Below are 17,287 nucleotides of genomic sequence, written 5' to 3'. Positions count from 1 at the left end.
CGTCGGCAGGCCCGGCACCGCGACGGCGCGCAGGCCGGCGCAGCCCTCGGTCGTGGGGTTGGCGCGCAGGTGCTCCGACACGAGGCGGTACAGGTGGTGCTTGTTCTTGACCCCCGCGGGCCTGGCGCCGTCGGGCCCCAACAGCAGGACGCGCACGCGGCCCGGGTTGGCCCAGTCGCGCGGGTGCGTCTTGGTCGGCTCGAAGAGGACCTGCAGGCGCAGGTTGCCGCAGGCCTGCGCGATCTCGCGCGCGAGCGGGGAGTCGACGGCGGCCGACCTGGACACCCGCCGGCCCTCGGCGCGCGTGCGCGCCGCGTCAAAGTAGATGGGGTACAGGCACTGGAAGCCCGCGTAGGCCGACGGGTCGTGCGCGATGCCCATCTCGCCGTGCTGTGGCGGGTGTGCGTGTGCGTGGGAGGAGGCCGGGTTTGGCCTGGGCGGTTGTGCTTGTTGTGCTTGTTTCTGGGGTTGCTGTTGCTGCTGCTGCTGCTTCTGGTGGGCGTCGACGCGCTGGATGATGTCGGCGTCGTCAAACTCGTCAATGTCGCCCTCGGACGGGTCCGACGCCGCGTCGTCGCTGTCCGAGACCTCTTCTATCCGTGGGTGAGACATTGCGTCGTCGGGTTGCTGTGCGGGCAGGCGGGGAGGGAGGGCAAGAGTCGTGCCGCCAGGGGGGTCGGTCGTTCGTGCTGGGTGGCGATGGCGTGGGTTGGACTCTGGCCGTCTTCGAATCCAATCCAAATCGCTTGCTGCCACCTCGACTTGTTGGAATTTGTCGACTTTGGTGGGCTGCTGCGGGGCCGCCCGCTGACGTCGATTTAAAGTGCGTGGGCTCTGGCTGGTGGGGAATGTGGGGGGCGCCCATGGGAGGTGCTAATGGCGACAAGGCAACCAAACCACCGGAACTCACGACCTGTCCCCGCCGCTCATGACGTCGTCTTGATCACGACTCGCAACCGCGGATTTGAGATGCATAAGAAAACCACTCTCACAAGTGCCCAAGGCAGTTCGGTGGGATATAATATTGGGCCAAAATGGCAAGCCCAGCTATCTAAAATGAGAGTATGGTGGCCGGTTCACAGTCTGGGAGCCACCAAGCCCGGCCCAAGTGTCTCAAGGTCTGTGGGCACGAGACCCAGGCAAGGAGAGTGAGGTACAGCTACATGTGCGAGACAGATGTAGCAACACCGACGCCCGCGAATCCCACGCGTCAAAATGACAACAAAAGAAATAAGAAAACCCCTACGACACAGCTGCTGTCACCCCTCCCCGGCCCAGTAAACATCATGGTTTGGTTTAGAGGCATTCATAGGACACGATGAAGGAATTCAAAGTCAAGCGAGTGGTCATTACCCGGAACATTGAGTTGTCGATACTTAGCGCATTCCCAACCTAGGAGTCGTACGAGTCTCCGTTCCGGTACGTCGACTTGTACTTGGTTCCCGGGGGGTGCTCATCAGGGCGGAACTTGCAGTACGGATGTTGGCACTGTCCGTTAATGGTGCTGGGGCACTGCGTTGGTGTGGGTTGTGCTGTTAGTGGTACCGACCTCGAGGGTGGCGACTGTGGAAGCTAACTCACATGGTGGCCGTAAATGCAGTTGCCAATGTCGCAGTCCTGCCCGTTGGTGCAAGGGTTGAGGCGAGCCAGGAAGGCGATGGCTGTCCTCTCGTCTTTCGTGGGTTCGTACTCGTGCTCAAAGCAGCAAGCACTTCCCTTTTGGCAGGGCGGGCGGAGGTAGTGGTTATTGCACAGCTTGCTCTGATCCTTGCGCTTCTTTATGCCGTCCAGGGCCGCCTGGTTCACCTGGATTGGCTTGTCCAGGCCGCGAGGGCCCGGGTTCCACGGCGGCGGTTTGGCTCCCCGCGAAGCATTCGCCGATGGTTTGGGCGCCAACGGGATGTTGAGCGTGGGCGGCGGAGGCGCCGCATGCGGGGGCGGTGGACTAGCGCTGACGGCGGTAACGCCCGCGTACGACGGGACCCCGGGCACGGAGTTGATCGGAGTCGGCGAGGTCGCCCCAGCGAGACCAGGCGGGGGCGCGTTGGACGGCAGCCGGTCGACCAACTTGTCGGAGCGAAAGAGGTCATTTGTAAAGTTGACTCGGTTGACGCCCGTGGCGACAATGTCCCGCACCGTGGGGAAGCCCTCAAGAATGGTGATCATGTTTTTTGATTGTTCGTCGCGCAGTACCTCGTCCAGAAACGGGGCATATCCAGAGTCGTGCGACACGCCGAGCACAACCTGCCTGCAATTAACGTTGCGAAGGTGCCATCGGGCCGCCTCTGTGGACCGGGGTGGACATGTAAGTGCATGTTTTGAAACCCAAGCCGGGTAGGGTAGACAGGGACGCTACTCACCTCTGATCTTGGAGTCGGCACGCTCCTTACCGTGGCCGACATCAACAAAATCAAACGAGGCTTTGGCCTGCGAAAAGCCAACAAAGAAGTCGCGGAGATCCGTCTCGACTTGTATAGAGCCCTCGCGCTTCATGGCCTTGGCCAGGCCCGAAAGATTGGCGCAGACCTTGGCATGAACCTCAAGCTCGTCGGCAAGCTCGCCACACTGCTGTAGAATGGCACCCCTCAGGAAATTGGCAGCTCTCTTGCCACCCTCGACGCCCTGGGTAATGAACGACTCTTTAAACTGTAGGTAGGTGTGGGGTTGGGCCCAGTCAGCAAAGGCCGGGGAACTGTGGGGGAATTGCAGGGTACCGAGTAAATACCGAGCGAGGAAGTGGGAGGGGCTTACAAGGAGGCCATCACCGTCGATCAGGACGACGACATATTGGTTTCGGTTCTGCGAGGACCGTCAGCCGAGCGCCCGACGCCGCAAACGCCTGCCACAACAGTGGCGGCGGGGAAGAGCTTCCTCACTCTATATATCTCGGCACCTTGCTTGTAGTAGTCGCGGAGGTCCTCGGCCTCCTGGAGTTTAGCCTGGAACTCACGACGGGACTTGCGGGCGTCATCGAGGTCGAGCCGGGCCTCGTGGAGGTCTTTCTGAAGCGACCGGTTTTCGGAGCGGAGATTTTCATCGACGTTCTTGAGGTAGAGTAGAAGGTCCTGTGTTTGGGCAGAAGCAAGCATCAGCACATAGTCAATAGGGTATCCAGGCTGCGACAGCAAACGGACCTTGATTAGCTCGTCACTGCTGTCTTGTTGTTGCTTGAGGATCTGATATCTCTGGACAAAGCTCATCATGTCGCCCCCCAGCTGTGCTGCCATGTTGGATGAGGCGGGCGCTCAGCGAGTAGCCTGTGGTCGCTTAACGATATTGGTCGATTGGGAGCCGGGACGAGGGGTGGTACAGCCGCAGCCGGGCAGGAGAGTGGGAGGAAATGCAAAGAAAGTTGCGGGAATAGCAACGTATAAAGCTCGTCCCCATCAAATAAAGCTACTATCAAACAGCGGTCCCAAAACCGAGAGTGGTAGAGGGCGCACAGCACAGGGGGTTTGGCTGTGGGAGGAACGGAATGAACTGGAGTTTGTCGGGATTGATTGATCAGGAGAGAGAGCAGGGGCGTAGCAGTAAAGTGGTCGGGGTGGCGGCCGTTTGCAGCCAAGGTAACTGCAGGAAGAGGGCGCATGTGCAGCACAGAGGTGGTGCTGCCCGGTGCACAAGGCTGGTGCGGCGGAGCTGGCCCCTGTCAAATCGAGCAGCTTCGATGCGCAGCTGGGCAGGATGGAGGGAGGGATGCAGGCCAGCTGAAAACGGCGCCTTGGTGTCGGTCTCGTTTGTCGGATGGCAGAATGGAATCCGCCTTACCCGCCAGACGCCTTGGGCTCGACAAACAAAAACTAAACGGGCGGTGAGCTTGAAATGAAGCTGCGACGGGCGTCCGTTGAATAAAGGAGCCAAAAGGGATTTATCTGGGCAAACAGCGATGGAGTCAATTGATTTTGATTCTTGACGTTTTCTGTGGCGGCAGTTGCGACGCACGCGCCGCTTCGTGGCGGGGTCGATGGATCCCACACGACGCAACGCGAAGCTGGGCCAGGCACAAGCGGCCTGCAGGGATCGTCAGTTGGCGCGCGGTAGTCGTGCACGCTGAAAATAGGCCAGCCCACTGTGCCCACCCTTTGATGCAACACATCCCGCAGCAGCCACTTGACAACCTCGCATCTTCTTGCCGCTCAAGAACCAACAGTCCACTCCATGGCATTGATGGAAGTTCCAACAGGCACCTACAATGATTGCTGCCACATTAGGAAAAGAACGCAAGCCTGGAATCCTGCTTCGACGCCCATCATACAATACACGGAAAAGGAGCCTGACCAGCCCAGCCCAGTTGGGCTCAACCGGCCCTCGCCCAGCGTCACACAGATTTCGCCCAAAGCAGAGCCCACAAGTGTTACACGAACAGACAGGCTTGCTGCCCGTCTCATTACCCATCTCCACATCTGCCGTTCAATCATGAATCAGCCTGTACGCCAAGATGCCGTCCCCAAGCTCGCGTGACGTCTCCTTGCGCCGGTACACGGCCCGCCCGCCTGACGGTGGCCTGCTCCCGCCTCTCCCACTTCCCCCATACACGCCCCCTCCTCTTCTCCCCTCCGGGGACCCGGGCCTGTTGATGCCGGTCGCGGTGAGGGTGGCTAAGCCAGACGACCCAGGCCTGGCAGCACCACCCACCCCGGCCTCACTCCCCTGCCGACAAACCGCCAGCATCCCCAGCACGTCTCCCGCCTGCCTACTGCTGCCCGGCAGCGGCGGCACGGGCGGGCGCATCTCCCCGGTACCGTCTCCACCTTTTACGTCCTGGCCCAGCCTCCTACTAAACACCACGGCGCACTCGGAATGTTCGGCCATGTCCCGCAGCCGGCAGCAACAGCACCATCCCCGAGTGAGTAAGTCAGCGCCCAGTGGCAGCTGAGAAAGGGCCCTAGACCCAGCAGGTGGTCGAGCGGCATCCACGTGTCGGCCTTCAGGCAGTCGGCAAAGGCGCGCACCACCCACACGTTTGCGTCCTCGGCCGTCCGCAGGCGCGCGCGCGAGTCGAAAAAGAGCATCTGCACCGGCTGTGGCGGGTGAGCCTCGCCCACTGTGTCGCCATAGTCGTCGACGACTGAGACGACCCTGTGGGACGAGGACGTCGTGGTGGTGGTGGTGGTGGGGCTTAGGCCCGAGCTGGCGCTGGTGTTGACGCTGCTGCTGCTACTACCCGCTGCTGGGGCTCCTCCTCCACCGGCCCCTGGAGCGGTCGACATGGATTGTCTTCGCCGTCTCTCACGCCCTCTCCGTCCCGTCCTCTCCTCCTCTTCGGCAGGCGTCCCCGCCTCGGGCCGCAGGCGCATCGCGAGCTCGTACGTCTCCCCCATGACACCGCGGTGCGGCATTAAGCCCGGGGCGAATAGCCTCAAGCGCAGGTTGCGCGCGATGGCCTCTACGGCGGCCCCCACCTGCGCCGCCATGTGTCCGTCCGAGACGGCAAGCGACACCACGACCAGCGCCGTGGGCCGTGGGCCGCGGCCGCGTGAAGCTGTAGGCTCGCAGCGTATAGCGCTGGCGTGTGAACTCGGACGCACCCCAGTTGATGTCGGTCCACCAGACGTGCGAGAACTCGGTCTCTCGCGCGGCCGGGTGCAGGTGGTGTAGCCGCAGCTGCCGCCGCTGCTGCTGGTGGGCGTTCTCGCTTGGGTCGTGGTCGCTCACAGCGTATCCTCGGGGGGATAGCGGAGATGTCATCTGAGGCAGGGGCGGCGGCGGCTCGACCGGGATGCTTACCCAATGCCGGTACTCGGGTGGGACCTGGGGAGCGGTTCCTGAAGCGTCGACACTACCGATTCGCGCGGCGTCCCCAGCAGCGTCAGCCTCCTGAGAAGGCTCCCCACTGGCATCGGAGCGGGTACCGAGATGTGAAGCAAGTAAGGGTCGGAAGGCCTTTCCAAGTAGGCGTGAGTCACAGCTGTCTCTGTTTAAGCCTCCCCTCATCATCGAGAGGATGCATTAGTAAAAAAAACCCGGCAAGCGCGGGACAGCATCGGAAATGGGCTTGTAATCGGCTACTCAGAAAGTCAGCTCCCCGCAGATAACGAGCGCTGGCGACTTCGGATGGTGATTGTTTTGAGTTATGCTCTGAGAAAAACAAACAGTCAGACACATCGGGCGACGCCATTGGCGGCAGCGGCTACCAGTACGATCGGTTATTCCTCTTGGGGGAGCTATTTAGATGAGACTGGGCTGATGCGCGGATACCTGATGCTAATCATCCCGCGCCGTCCGCCTTTTTGAGCGCGATTCTTCCCCCGGTCAAAAGGGGGTGTAGAGGTTGAGCACCTGCCAGATGCTGTCATCGCCAAAGTCTCCCTCGAACTGCCAAGCCGTGTTGTTCTGCTGCCCCTGCGTGCCGCCAGAGTCAGCACCGGCCAGGCCGGTACCTGAGGCGGCAGCGCCTGCAGGGACGACCCCGGGAGCAGGGGCATCCCCCTCCCCGCCGCCGCTGCCGAAGAAGCCGTGCGACGGCGGCGGCCACGTCTGCAGCTCCGCGGGGACGGCTGTTTCGGTGCCGCCGTCGTCCAGGAAGCCCCCGGCACCGGCAAAGGCGCCATGGTCGCCAGTCATCAATTCGTTGTAGGCGAGGTCGGTCGTGGGGTAGAGCGTCTGGATGCTGGACCAGTCAAAGTCGGACGGCAGGGACCAGGGCTCGGCGGACGTCCGCGCCAGGAGGAGCGTGTCCAGGCCGCCGGCGCTGCTGTTTTCGTGACCGTTGCCGTCGCCGTCGCCGTCGCCGCCGCTGATGCTGATGCTAACATCGCTCGTCGACGGCACGGCTGCCGTGGCAGCCGACGCCGTAGATGGAGTGACGCCTAGGAGCCCGCTGCCGCTGGAAAAGGGACTGATGACGTCGCTGTCCGCCGCCGCCGCCGCGAGCCGCGGGTCCACGGGCACCACGGCCGAGGACCGGGCGAGCGAGCGCTGGAGGCGGACCCAGATGGCACGCAGGACGGCGACGGCGGACCGGGCGAGGTTATTGCGGCGCGACAGCACCTCGAAGCGCTCGACGGCCCAGGAAAAGTGCTGAAGCGCGTCGGGCAGCAGGTCCGGGTGCTCGCGCGGAAACAGCACGAAGACGGTGGCGAGCAGCACGATGGCGTCAAAGGTGCCGAAGAAGACGGCAAAGGACCGGTGCTCCTCGGGCGCCATGCCCTCGAACTGGGCGCGCTGCCCCTTCAGCATGTCGACGCAGGCCCGCAGCGCCACGGCGCGGCTGCGTGGCCGCGTGAAGACATAAGGGCGGTGCAGGACGAAGTAGCCGAAGGAGGCGAGCTGCGGCAGGATGGTGCGCACGCCGCGCAGCCACCCCCTGCAGGCCGGGTGGTCGTCGAAGCGCGTGTCCGGGTTGTCGACGCGGAAGCAGGGCGGGATCTGGGCCTCGAGCGCCTCCATCTCGCGGTGGATCTGGTCGACGCGGTCAAAGTCGCGCGGGCAGGGGCCCGACGCCTCGAGCCGCGCCACCTCGCGCAGCAGCGGGAGCAGCCGGACCGTCCACAGGTTGCGCGTCATGGGCGTGGGCGGGTCGTCGGGCCCGCGCGGGAGCACGGCGGTGCGGGACCGGGCCTCGAGCCCGCCCGTCGGGACGGGGCAGTCAACGGGGAAAGGTGGCTGGGCGTCGCCGTCGGTGGTCAGGGGCCGGCCCAGCACCAGGCCCGTGTGCACGTCCCAGAGGCAGAGCATGTGCCACAGCGAGCGGCGGTGCTGCACTTCCCACTGGTTCCGCAGCACGGCCGCGGCGGCCGCGTCGTCCTCGCCCTCGCCCTCGACACCGGCCGCGACCGTGACCACCGGGCGCGGGTCCTGGTCCTCGCGGTGCAAGCCGATCTCCTGCGCGTCCCGGATGGCAGCCCCGATGGCGTGCCAGGCCTCGGTCACCTGCGCCATGTACTTGAGAAAGAAGCAGCGGATGAAGCCGGCCTGGACCGTGCAGAGCGACATCTGCCGCTTGCCCAGCAGCGACAGCACTGCCACGCCCGACTCGCTGTAGTCGGAGGCCACGTCCTCAAACGTCATGTCGCCCGCGTACTTGAGCGCGTCGTATACGGGGTGCGGCTCGTCGCTGCCCAGCGATAGGAGCCCCATGGCGGCGACCTGGAAGAGCACGGCCGGGAAGGCGCGCAGGGTAGGGCTCAGGCCGCGCGGCCCGACCGTGGTGAAGACGCTGAAGGGGAGACTGTTCCACTCGGCGAGCTGCGCCATGAAGACGTCGTATTCTAGGGGGTACTTTTCGAGTGTTAGCTGAAGGTGTTTTTTTTTTTTTGCTTTTTCCCACTCCTTCGCTTCACCCCCACCCCCAAAAAAAAACCTCCTTTTCCTTTCTTCACAGCCGCACTAAAGACTTACATAGTGGATATTGTACTTTTCAAAAAACACCTCTACCAGCTTTTCGACGTAGACGCGCGCCGGCAGCTGCCGGATCAGGCACCGGTAGCGCTCGCGCGTGCCAAAGTCGTCGGCCAGCCGGCCCGCCTCGGCCGTGATGCGCGTCAGCGAGTCCCCCGCCAAGCCCGGCGACGACGTGGCCCGGTCGATGCGCCGGAGGAACCCCATGGTGGACGCGCCCCCCGCCGCGGCGTAGCCAAAGTTGGCCGCCTTGCCCGTCCCAGTCCCGTCGTCGCCGCCGCCGCCGTCGCTTGCTGGCTGTGCCGGCGTGTTTTCGCCGGTTGAAGGGGCAGGTGCGGCGGTAGAGGGACCACTGCCGCCGCCGCCGCCGCTGCCGGCCTTGGCGCCCGGGGTCGCGGCCGTCTCGTAGCGGCACGCGTGCTCCTTGCCGCGGGACCTGCAGTTGGTGCAGGGGTAGCCTCTGTCACACTGCGGAACGAGCAAGATGAAGAGAGTAAAAAAAAGATGAGAATGTCAGATTTGTAAAAGAGCGTATTTGCTTTCAACAGACGCAAAAAGAGGCGTGTGTGTGTGGGTGTGGGGACAATGGGAAGGACCTAAGGATGTATATCCAGAAAATTCGCAGCCCACGCGCGCACCTTTTGCTTCCTCCGGTGGCACTCGACGCACGAGATGACGAGCCGCCGCCTCTTCTTGGGCGGCGGCCGGGCGGTGGCCACCGCCGCCGGGTCGGTGCTGTCGTTGTTGCTGCTGTTCTCGTCCGAGACGGTCACGTCGAGCGCCGCCGCGATTGACCCGGACGAAGGACCCGCAGCAGCCGCAGCCGCATCCATGCCGGAGGGGATGGGGGGCTGCTTCCGCGGGAGGTATATGTGTAGTAGTGGGTAGGGGTAAGATAGGTACCTAGGCAGGTAGGCGTAGGTGTACCTACCTATGCTCCAAGGTCGTTCACCCCCAAAAAGGTCCAGATACACTCGCTCTTGACCCACACAGTCATTGGCGGATAACAGGTAACAGGATCATGAGGGCGAGATTGCCAATGCGGAATGTCAGGAGGCCGGGATTACAAGACCAGCTACATCCGTCTGTAACCGCGCTGGGCACATTGGTGGCAACCGAACCACGAGAGGGGAATGGGGGAAGAGGTGGTGAGCAGTAGTAGCAGCAGGTGCGTGAAGATGGTGAGACGGAGATAAGAAGCAGCCCATGTCAAAAAGGGGTTAAGTCCGAAGGTCTGTGCGGCTTAGGTAATCAGCCACCAAGGTCGCAACGCCCATATGTTCCATGAGTGATATAGAGAAGCACAAGTCGCGGGGCAGAAAAATGGTTTTGTTTTGTTCTCAGCTCGCCCTTGCCGTTGGAGCCCTATAAACTAGGTGAAATAGGTATTCCTGCCTAGCTACCCACGTCGGAAAGAATCGCAGGGCTATGATGGTTCAGACACGAGGCGGCGCAATAAGGAAGCCGCCCGCGCGCGAGGAATAAAAACGACAAACATACCGCACGCACACTCACTTTCACCTCTCCAGCAACCATGATGTCAAACCCTTCCGCTAGCCTGTACATAAAATAAAATGAATAAGAATAAAAGTTCAAAAAAAAAGCCGCCTCTCGCGTAGAGGGGGATAAAACACCATTCACTCCTGTACCATCGCGTGCAAAAAAAAAAAAGGGATGCAATACTATTCCCACTGCATGTGATGATTCCTTTGCCGTTTTCAGACCATTGCGCCTAGCAGTGAGATATGGCATACTGAGAAGGAAGAAGAAAAGAAGGAAGCAAAAAATAAAAACAAAAAAATAAAATAAAACAGAAAGCACCCTCCCTATTGTCGGAAAAGACGCTTAGGAGGGGCCGAAAACAGGTCGGCAAAATACTCCGGCAAGGGCGGGAGCGGCCTGTCGCGCCTCTGAGGCGGCAGCGCACCGCGGCGGCTCCGGCCGGGCTAGGGCTGCGGCAGGCGCGCCAGGTAGGCCTTCCAGGCTATGCGCCTGTACCTCTCGGCCTCGGACTGCGGGTCGCCGGCCTTGATGATGCCGCGGCCGACAATGACAATGTCGGTGCCCTTGTCGCCGATGAGCAGCGACGGCGTGTTGTACTGCTGGTCCAGGCCATCGCCCTCGAGCTCGCCGTCGTCCTCGTCGTCGTCGCCCTCTGGCGGGAGCTTGCAACCGGGCGTCATGTGGATGAAGGAGTCGTCGGGGTCGCTGTTGAGCGCCTGCTGCGCCACGAAGCCCATGGCGAAGCCCTTGTTGTCGCGCGCGGCCTCGATGCAGGCCTGCGTGTACTCGGGCGTCATGAGGCAGCCGCCCGTCGACATTTGCGCCAGGATCAGCAGCCCGCGCTCCAGCGGCGCCTCCTCGATGCCCGGGAACACCACATCGTCGATGCCGCCCTCGGCCATGCTCTTGGACAGCCGCGGCGAGTTGGCCGGCTCGTACGACTGCGTCACCGTCGTTATCGACACGATGCTCCCCTTGCGCCCGTCGACCGAGTCGCGGCAGTAGGGCTGCGGGATGGGCACGGCCCCGACGGCGAGCCCGGACTGCCCGCTGTTCTTGCGCGCCTTGGCCGCGGCCGACTCGTGGTGGGGCGACGTCTGGCGGCGCTGCGCTAGCGTGGGCGTCTGCTGTGACCTGCCGGTGGTCGTCGGCGACACCTCCTCGTCCTGGTCCTCGTCGAAGCTGTCCGATATGGGCGTGCCGACCGTGACGCTGGTCCTGACCTCATACTTGATGCGCTCGCGCCAGTGCGCCGCGGCCTCGGCCATGGCGCGCACCACCTCCTTGCCGGCCTGTATGTTGACGTTGACGATGTGCGCCCACTCCACGATGCGCGCCGTGCCCCCCGTGTACTGCAGCTGCACCGTCTTGCCAATGTCGGCGAACTTGCGGTCCTCAAAGATGAGAAACCCGTGGCGCCGGGCCAGCGCGGCGAGCCTGGCGCCCGTACCCGTCTGCGGGTTGTAGTCCCAGCCGGCCACGAGGTCGTAATGCGTCTTGAAGACCACAATCGAGGGGCCGACCTTGTCGGCGAGTTGTAGCAGCTCGCGGGCGTTGGTGGCGTCGGCGCTCAGACATAGGTTCGAGGCCTTGAGTTCCATCAGCCGGAGGAGGTATGAACTGAGTGGGTGGCCGGCCGTTTTAGCCCGCTCCTCGTAAGGTGTCGTCAGTGTTGGGTGTGAGGCGGCCATTTTTCCTGGGTTTGCCGAGTTCTTTCTCTCTCTCTCTCCCTCTCTTTCGCTCCCCCGTCTCGCGCCTGCGTTTTGGTCTCTGGGTTTGTCTTGCCGGCTTCGGTTTTCGCGATCGTGATGGGCTATATGGGTGCGGATGTGGGGTTCGAGGTTTAGCGAAGCTAAGCCAAGTACCTAGGTACTAGGTCAGGGCCTAAAAGTAGCGTCACAAGCCCCAGGTTAGTGGCTGCTTGCTTTGGCCCTGAACCAAAATGGTCCGCTGCACGCCGCCGCTCGTGGCTTCAGGGGTCGGGCGTCCTTTATCCACTTGTTGCTTCTCTCCCGACGCGCAACGCACCTGAAGGTAGTCGGCCCGCTAGAATATTCCAACCGGGAGGAAAACAGCCACTGGCGTCGCACCGCGCGGACGATGACGCGGGTTCCCGCGGAATGCGACCGCAGACAGCAGGCGAAGCAACGCAGGGCGAGGGCCTGTGCCTTATGTCTGACTGGTTTGGTCTAGAAACCAAGTCGTGGTCTAAGAACCGTAGCCGGCAACGCGCTGGGCCAGAGGGTGGGAAAAGGGCGAGGGAAGTCGAGGTGCGGGGAGCAGCTTTATAAGAATAATGGGCCCTCCCACAGCGCCGGTTTCGCTAAAGGGGCGGGCAGACAACGGAATGGGGCCTGTCAGGGAGCGCGTCTCCGAAGGATGGCAGATGCAGGAAGCACAGGTGACCAAAGCAGCACCAAAGCGGCGGCGCGAAGGTTTCCCGGTTCGTCGGATGTGGACGGCGCGGACGTGCTCTCCTGCTGAGTTTGCTAGGGCGGGTGGAGGGGCAGCACTGGGCACAAGACAGGCTTTTGCTGCAGGATCGCGCGCTGTTTTGTGGATTACGATTGCCAGGAAGGTCGCTCGGCTGGCTGGCCAAGGGGTAGGTTGGGTATTTATTTGCGTGCCGTCCGTGTGTCTCAACGACTGTGTCAATGACTCTCGCGCGGCAGTCGGGCCCCAGCGGGCCTGGTCGGGTCGAGTCTTCAATTCTGCTCGGACGGCTGATACGAGGCGGCGGCGGTAGTCTTGGTGAAGGCTGCGGCTTGCAGAGGTGCAGCTGCAGTCGGGGCGTTGGTTGGTGGTGTGTTGAGCGCTGCCAATAATGGGCGAGGTGCAGCTGTGGGTGGTGTGGTTACACCAGACAGACGGGAACCAATTTTGCGTCGCTAGACCGAGGGAGGGGGTGCCAGTGGGCGGGACGGGTGCGGGTTTTGCTTCTTTTTTTTTGTCTTTTTTTTCTCCCTTCTCCCTTGCAGTCCACACTGTTATAGGCGGTATTTTTGCCTCCTTCACTGTGCTGTCTTCGCCGTCGTCGCTCTCAGCCGCCAGGAATCAGTGGCAATTGAATGGAACGGCTGCTGGGATTCAGGATGCCGGGTCATGCGATTATGCAGGCGGGGTGGTTGTTTCCGTTCGGCCACGTCCGTTGGGTTGGCCGAAAAGAGCGACCAGACGAAAGAGCGGGCCTGGGACGTGGGACGTGGATACCAGGTCTAGGGGGAGCACAATGGCAGGCAGTCCCCTTTTAGCGGCAGCGGTATTCGTCCCTGGTAGCTTGCCGCTCTGCGTTGTTCGCTTTTGGCTGAAGCAGGGGTCTCGGGACAAGTGCGATGCAACCCTCGATTCCTGTCCTTTCCGTGATGGCTGGGGTGATGGCATTTCATGGAGGGTGGCAGCCGGCGACGCCGGGGATCGGGGAAACAATGTGACCCATTCCGGCTGATTTGTGTGCAGGCACGCAGGGTGTGTCGTTCTTCTTCTGCTTTGCTTCCAGCCCAGTGCTAACCGCTAGACCAGGAACCCAAGGAGCCGCCGCGCCAGCATGGTCAGCATGGTTAGCACAGTCGTAACCGAGAAGAAACAGGCGGCGTTGCTGTGCTGCGTCGGACCAGAGGAGCCAGACACCCAGGCACCCAGACAGGCGGCGCCACAGCTGAAGCCGCCGCGATACCCCTCGTCGGACTGAGGGGTGCGAGCATGGATCGCGATGCGACTTCATCCGTTGTGGGACCCGACGACCCAGCCCGGGGCGCCCGCTCGACGCCACCGCCCAAACAAGGGCAGAGTCACGGACCGTGATGTGCCCCGGGGACCTTCCATGACTTCGGATGAAGCTCCGAGGACTGTGAGGTGCGCAGAGACGACATCTCCAGGCGGCGGCTTTTGGGGGCCCATACCGCCAAACCATAAAACGACCTAGACCGGCTAGGTGCGCCATCGACAGCTATGGATTCCGGCAGCTGGCAGTTAGCCAGTAACTAGGCTAGGCTAGGTCCCTTAAGGTCCCTTAAGTAGGGCCCGACTAACCTAGCCTGTGTCGATGAGCAGCCAAAACTCCGACTCTGGCACTGGCAGTCAGACGCGATGTGTGGAATGAACTGAGCCCTCAGCCGATCCCCTGGGCCTTATGCAGTGGCCCGGTGGCATCGCATTCCTTTTTTGGTGGCCGTCCGCCTCGGCAAGGTCGGGTGTCCTAAAGTGGCCCTCTCAAGGCGGCCCACCCAGTACGATCTGCTGCGAGGACCCGAGCCGATCCCTCTCCGGGACTTCAGCTTGGGCCAGGCCTAGCTCGTGCGCAGCCCGCACCCCCCAAGGCGGTCAGCCTCAACTAGGGGCAGAAGCCAGGCGGCCCATCTGCCCCACGACCAGCTGCCTCCATCAATGCCCGCCGCTTTCTCTGTCAATGGGAAGAAGAGTGCTTGGCCTTGTGGGCGAGAGAGTTTGACGGCATCCATGCAGCGGAAGATTGGGTGTGGCAGGTCACCCGAAATAGGGAACGCCAAGTTTCGGTTATGATCAAATGCTGTCATGCCAACTGCCAGCCCCTTACCTAGGTAGACCAGACTAGACACGGGCGTGGCAAACGAGAAAAGAATAAAAAATAAAGATAATAAAATAAAGAACAAACCAGCGGCCCACCCAAATGACACTGTGAACGGCCCGGACCAATGAACAACGCATCAGTGACACTGGTGTTTGGACACGACGTCGGTGTGCCCAGCCGTGGGGCCTGTGAATGTCGAACAGAGCATAGGCGGTCGGCGATGAGGTCGCATGACCAAACTCTAGGTACATGGCGCAGCAAACCCCGGCTGCAACTGGCTCTGTGTCTCTGTGTCTCTGTGAGTAGGTAGGTACCCAGGTACCGCATGTGGGCGGAACTAGCCGCCGCTTCCTCGCTGCCTGTGCGGCTGGCGGGCTTACAACGAGAGGAAAGAAATCAAGAGGTGCGGGAAAGAAGAGCCCCACCGTAACGGTCTGCGGGCGTCTGTGCGGTCCTTATTGGCCTTGGTGTCGGCGGGATGGATGTCATTGATAGCCCGACAGGGGCAGGGCTCCAGCCGCCAAATTCCCCGACGTCTCAGCTGAGTGCTCCGAAAGCAAGCTGGTGCTGATCGCGGAGCGGGAGAAAAGAAAGGGATAGAGAAGGAAAGACCAGATGCCGCGGGTTTCCAAGGCGATGTGATAAAAAGCAAAAGAAAGCAAGGGAGAAAAAGAGAAATAAATTAAGCAAATGGACAAGCTCGAAAACTCAAAACATGAGTGGAAACAAGATCAAGCCAGTCACGCAGCCACAAAAAAAAAGCACCAGGTTCTCCAAATCACAGCATTCCCCGAAGCATGGGACGGATGCATATCTTGGCTTTCTGTGATCAAATCTTGGGCGGGACCGTGTCGCCTCTGCGCCGGGCTGCCCTCCCGACTTGTGAACAGAATCACTTGCGCATGTCGGCGAATCAAGCCGCCCTCCTCCTTACGTATTGCTCGCCTCGTTCCGTCTCAGAGGCGACGCCGGTTTGACTGCCTGCCAAGCACGTGTGATTTCCCTGCGAGAGCCGGCGTATCCTTGCCCGCACCCGCGTCGGCGCGCTCGAGCGCAGCAGTGCCTCTCCCCCTCTGAGAGGAGTCGAAAAAAAAGGATGGAGGAGGAGGGGAAACAAAAAAAAGATCAGAGTGCCCGAGGGAGCTTGGGCCTCGGGGGCTGGCGGCGGAACACCCATCACAACGCCCGGACCGTGTCAGTGTCTGTTTCTATCATTTCCATCCCTGTGCTGGGGCTGCTTAGACGAGCGCCTCTACCGGAATCTGATATCGCAACCCACCAACCAACCAACAGCCACAACGCCGCCACTTGTCCAAAAGACAAGCTTACAAGCTAAATGTCGGCACTCAGGGGAGATGCTGCAGCACTACGTCCCTATTAGGCAGCAAGGTACATAGATGTCCGCTTCTAGTTCAGGGCTGAAGCCAAGATTGCTGTCTACGGATGACGATCAGCAGCAGTTGGCAGCCGCGGGAGCCACAAAAGCTGCCAAAATCAGCCTCCAGCTCGATGATATTGCCCTTTCTCCGCGGTATGACTGTGCCAAGGCCTTATCTCGGGCTTCCTGGGCTGGCACCAGATGCCACTTCTGTCGACAAGGAAGCTTGGCCACCACCATTGTTGTCCTGTCCCATCAAACCCCCACGCCGCAAAAGCCTCAGCTGCTACCCAGCCGGCAGATACAAGACGCCAGACACCTCCACAGACGCACGCCCCCCTGCGCTTAACCACTTGACCTACACAGCTACTCGTACGGAGGTGTCAGGCAAAAGTTTTCGCCGTGGGGCAGGTCGCTCCCGAGGCGAGGCAGGGGGCCGGGGTATGCCACGACCAATAACAATGCATAGAAGTTCATAAATTAACATATTTTTACAGCACTAGACTTGTAATTGATTTCGAAAAATGTATAAGCTAGGCCTTATTTGGTAGGAGCTGAACACGCCCTGCCCTGGTCGATACATGCCCCAACGGCGAAAACTTTTGCCTGACACCTCCGTAGGGCGGCTCAAGGACAGGCCTAGGGTGAGTACGGCTGCAGGCCAATCGGCGGCCTTCCCCTCAGCCCGGCCCGGTGAAGCCCGACACACGGCCGGGGCCAGCTCACCCTGCCAGCATCGACGCCACACATTACCATCACAATCACCCGGCCCCCCTCCCAACCAAGGCAGAGTGACAGACTGACCGCTTGGACCATACCCCGGCCGTCCCGCGGGTGCGGGCGGACCTTCTTCCCCACTCCGAATGCGAGCCCACACCGGCCTGGGGAAATGTGCCGAGGGGGCGTTTTATCGTTTTATCTCCTTTTTTTCTTCTTTTTTTTCTTGCACACCTCTTTCCTCCCTCCATCAGCCTTGGCTTGCAGTCCTTTGCTTTTTTATCTTACTCGGACCCTGCTCCCTTGCGCCCGACTGCATGCTGGTGCCAACGCCCACTGTTCAGGCGGCCAGAAAGTCGTACAATAAACAAAAAAAGAACAAGCCACGCCTGAAAAATACGAGACCTGAGACACCTGGTACCTGCCTGCCTGCCTGCCTCTCCGTGTCATGTGGCTTTATCGGAAGCAAAAGCGGCTGGGACTCTGTCAGCAGCAGCAGCAGAGTAGCTCTTTCGATGAGTGGTGGTGACGGGCTCGTGCCAAAAAAAAAAAAACCTTACCCAAACTTTATGCGTCTGCTGTACTCGCATGACGCAGGCATTGTCGGCTAGCGCGCGAGGCGCGCAGTTCGGGCCTCCGCGCGGGGAGGTTCATGTCCTACTATAGGTCAGGTTGCGGCCGAGGCCGTCACTGCGGGGGGCCGTGAAGTGAAGTCATGGCCTTCAGGGGCCCTCGCGAGGTCTGCGCGCGTTTGGTGGCTGTTGGCATTGGCCGCCAACCGCCCTTTCCTCTCTCTCTCTCTC

The 17,287-nt window shown here is 61.4% G+C and overlaps 6 protein-coding genes and 1 pseudogene across 7 annotated transcripts in view; 2 read left to right on the top strand and 5 right to left on the bottom strand.

The window, feature by feature from the left end:
• Nucleotides 1–612, bottom strand: part of GGTG_04594 (signal recognition particle protein Sec65) — a pseudogene marked incomplete at both ends in the record, with an annotated part of 1,157 nt that extends 545 nt beyond the window's left edge. Inside the window, one exon of the mRNA in view lies at nt 19–612. The remainder of the gene's footprint in view (nt 1–18) is intronic.
• A 358-nt stretch (nt 613–970) lies between these two features.
• On the bottom strand, nt 971–3,873 carry GGTG_04593 (hypothetical protein). The gene is made up of 6 exons (XM_009222390.1): nt 3,135–3,873; nt 2,877–3,065; nt 2,752–2,799; nt 2,361–2,646; nt 1,582–2,285; nt 971–1,512 (listed from the first exon to the last, which is right to left on the bottom strand). Exons 1-6 carry the CDS (start codon nt 3,225–3,227, stop codon nt 1,393–1,395), a joined length of 1,440 nt encoding a protein of 479 aa, XP_009220654.1. The 5' UTR covers nt 3,228–3,873; the 3' UTR covers nt 971–1,392.
• Nucleotides 3,874–4,754: 881 nt separating this feature from the next.
• Nucleotides 4,755–5,840, bottom strand: GGTG_04592 (hypothetical protein; the record flags this gene model as incomplete). Its single annotated transcript, XM_009222389.1, has 3 exons — nt 4,755–5,482; nt 5,529–5,635; nt 5,728–5,840. 3 exons carry the CDS (start codon nt 5,838–5,840, stop codon nt 4,755–4,757), a joined length of 948 nt encoding a protein of 315 aa, XP_009220653.1.
• Nucleotides 5,841–6,252: 412 nt separating this feature from the next.
• GGTG_04591 (hypothetical protein) lies at nt 6,253–9,173 on the bottom strand (the record flags this gene model as incomplete). The annotated part of the gene is made up of 3 exons (XM_009222388.1): nt 6,253–8,220; nt 8,341–8,808; nt 8,979–9,173. 3 exons carry the CDS (start codon nt 9,171–9,173, stop codon nt 6,253–6,255), a joined length of 2,631 nt encoding a protein of 876 aa, XP_009220652.1.
• Nucleotides 9,174–9,615: 442 nt separating this feature from the next.
• On the bottom strand, nt 9,616–12,978 carry GGTG_04590 (orotidine 5'-phosphate decarboxylase). The gene has a single exon (XM_009222387.1). It carries the CDS (start codon nt 11,532–11,534, stop codon nt 10,287–10,289), a length of 1,248 nt encoding a protein of 415 aa, XP_009220651.1. The 5' UTR covers nt 11,535–12,978; the 3' UTR covers nt 9,616–10,286.
• On the top strand, nt 12,191–13,531 carry GGTG_04589 (hypothetical protein; the record flags this gene model as incomplete). The annotated part of the gene is made up of 3 exons (XM_009222386.1): nt 12,191–12,445; nt 12,516–12,616; nt 13,372–13,531. The coding sequence occupies 3 exons, from the start codon at nt 12,191–12,193 to the stop codon at nt 13,529–13,531; spliced, it is 516 nt and encodes a 171-aa protein (XP_009220650.1).
• A 2,255-nt stretch (nt 13,532–15,786) lies between these two features.
• GGTG_04588 (hypothetical protein) lies at nt 15,787–16,410 on the top strand (the record flags this gene model as incomplete). The annotated part of the gene is made up of 3 exons (XM_009222385.1): nt 15,787–15,920; nt 16,134–16,208; nt 16,389–16,410. The coding sequence occupies 3 exons, from the start codon at nt 15,787–15,789 to the stop codon at nt 16,408–16,410; spliced, it is 231 nt and encodes a 76-aa protein (XP_009220649.1).
• Nucleotides 16,411–17,287: the final 877 nt, after the last annotated feature.

This window comes from Gaeumannomyces tritici (assembly GCF_000145635.1).
Source record: "Gaeumannomyces tritici R3-111a-1 unplaced genomic scaffold supercont2.2, whole genome shotgun sequence".
In the NCBI taxonomy this organism is placed as follows: Eukaryota; Fungi; Ascomycota; class Sordariomycetes; order Magnaporthales; family Magnaporthaceae; genus Gaeumannomyces; species Gaeumannomyces tritici.
This window is presented reverse-complemented; position numbering and strand designations above follow the sequence as displayed.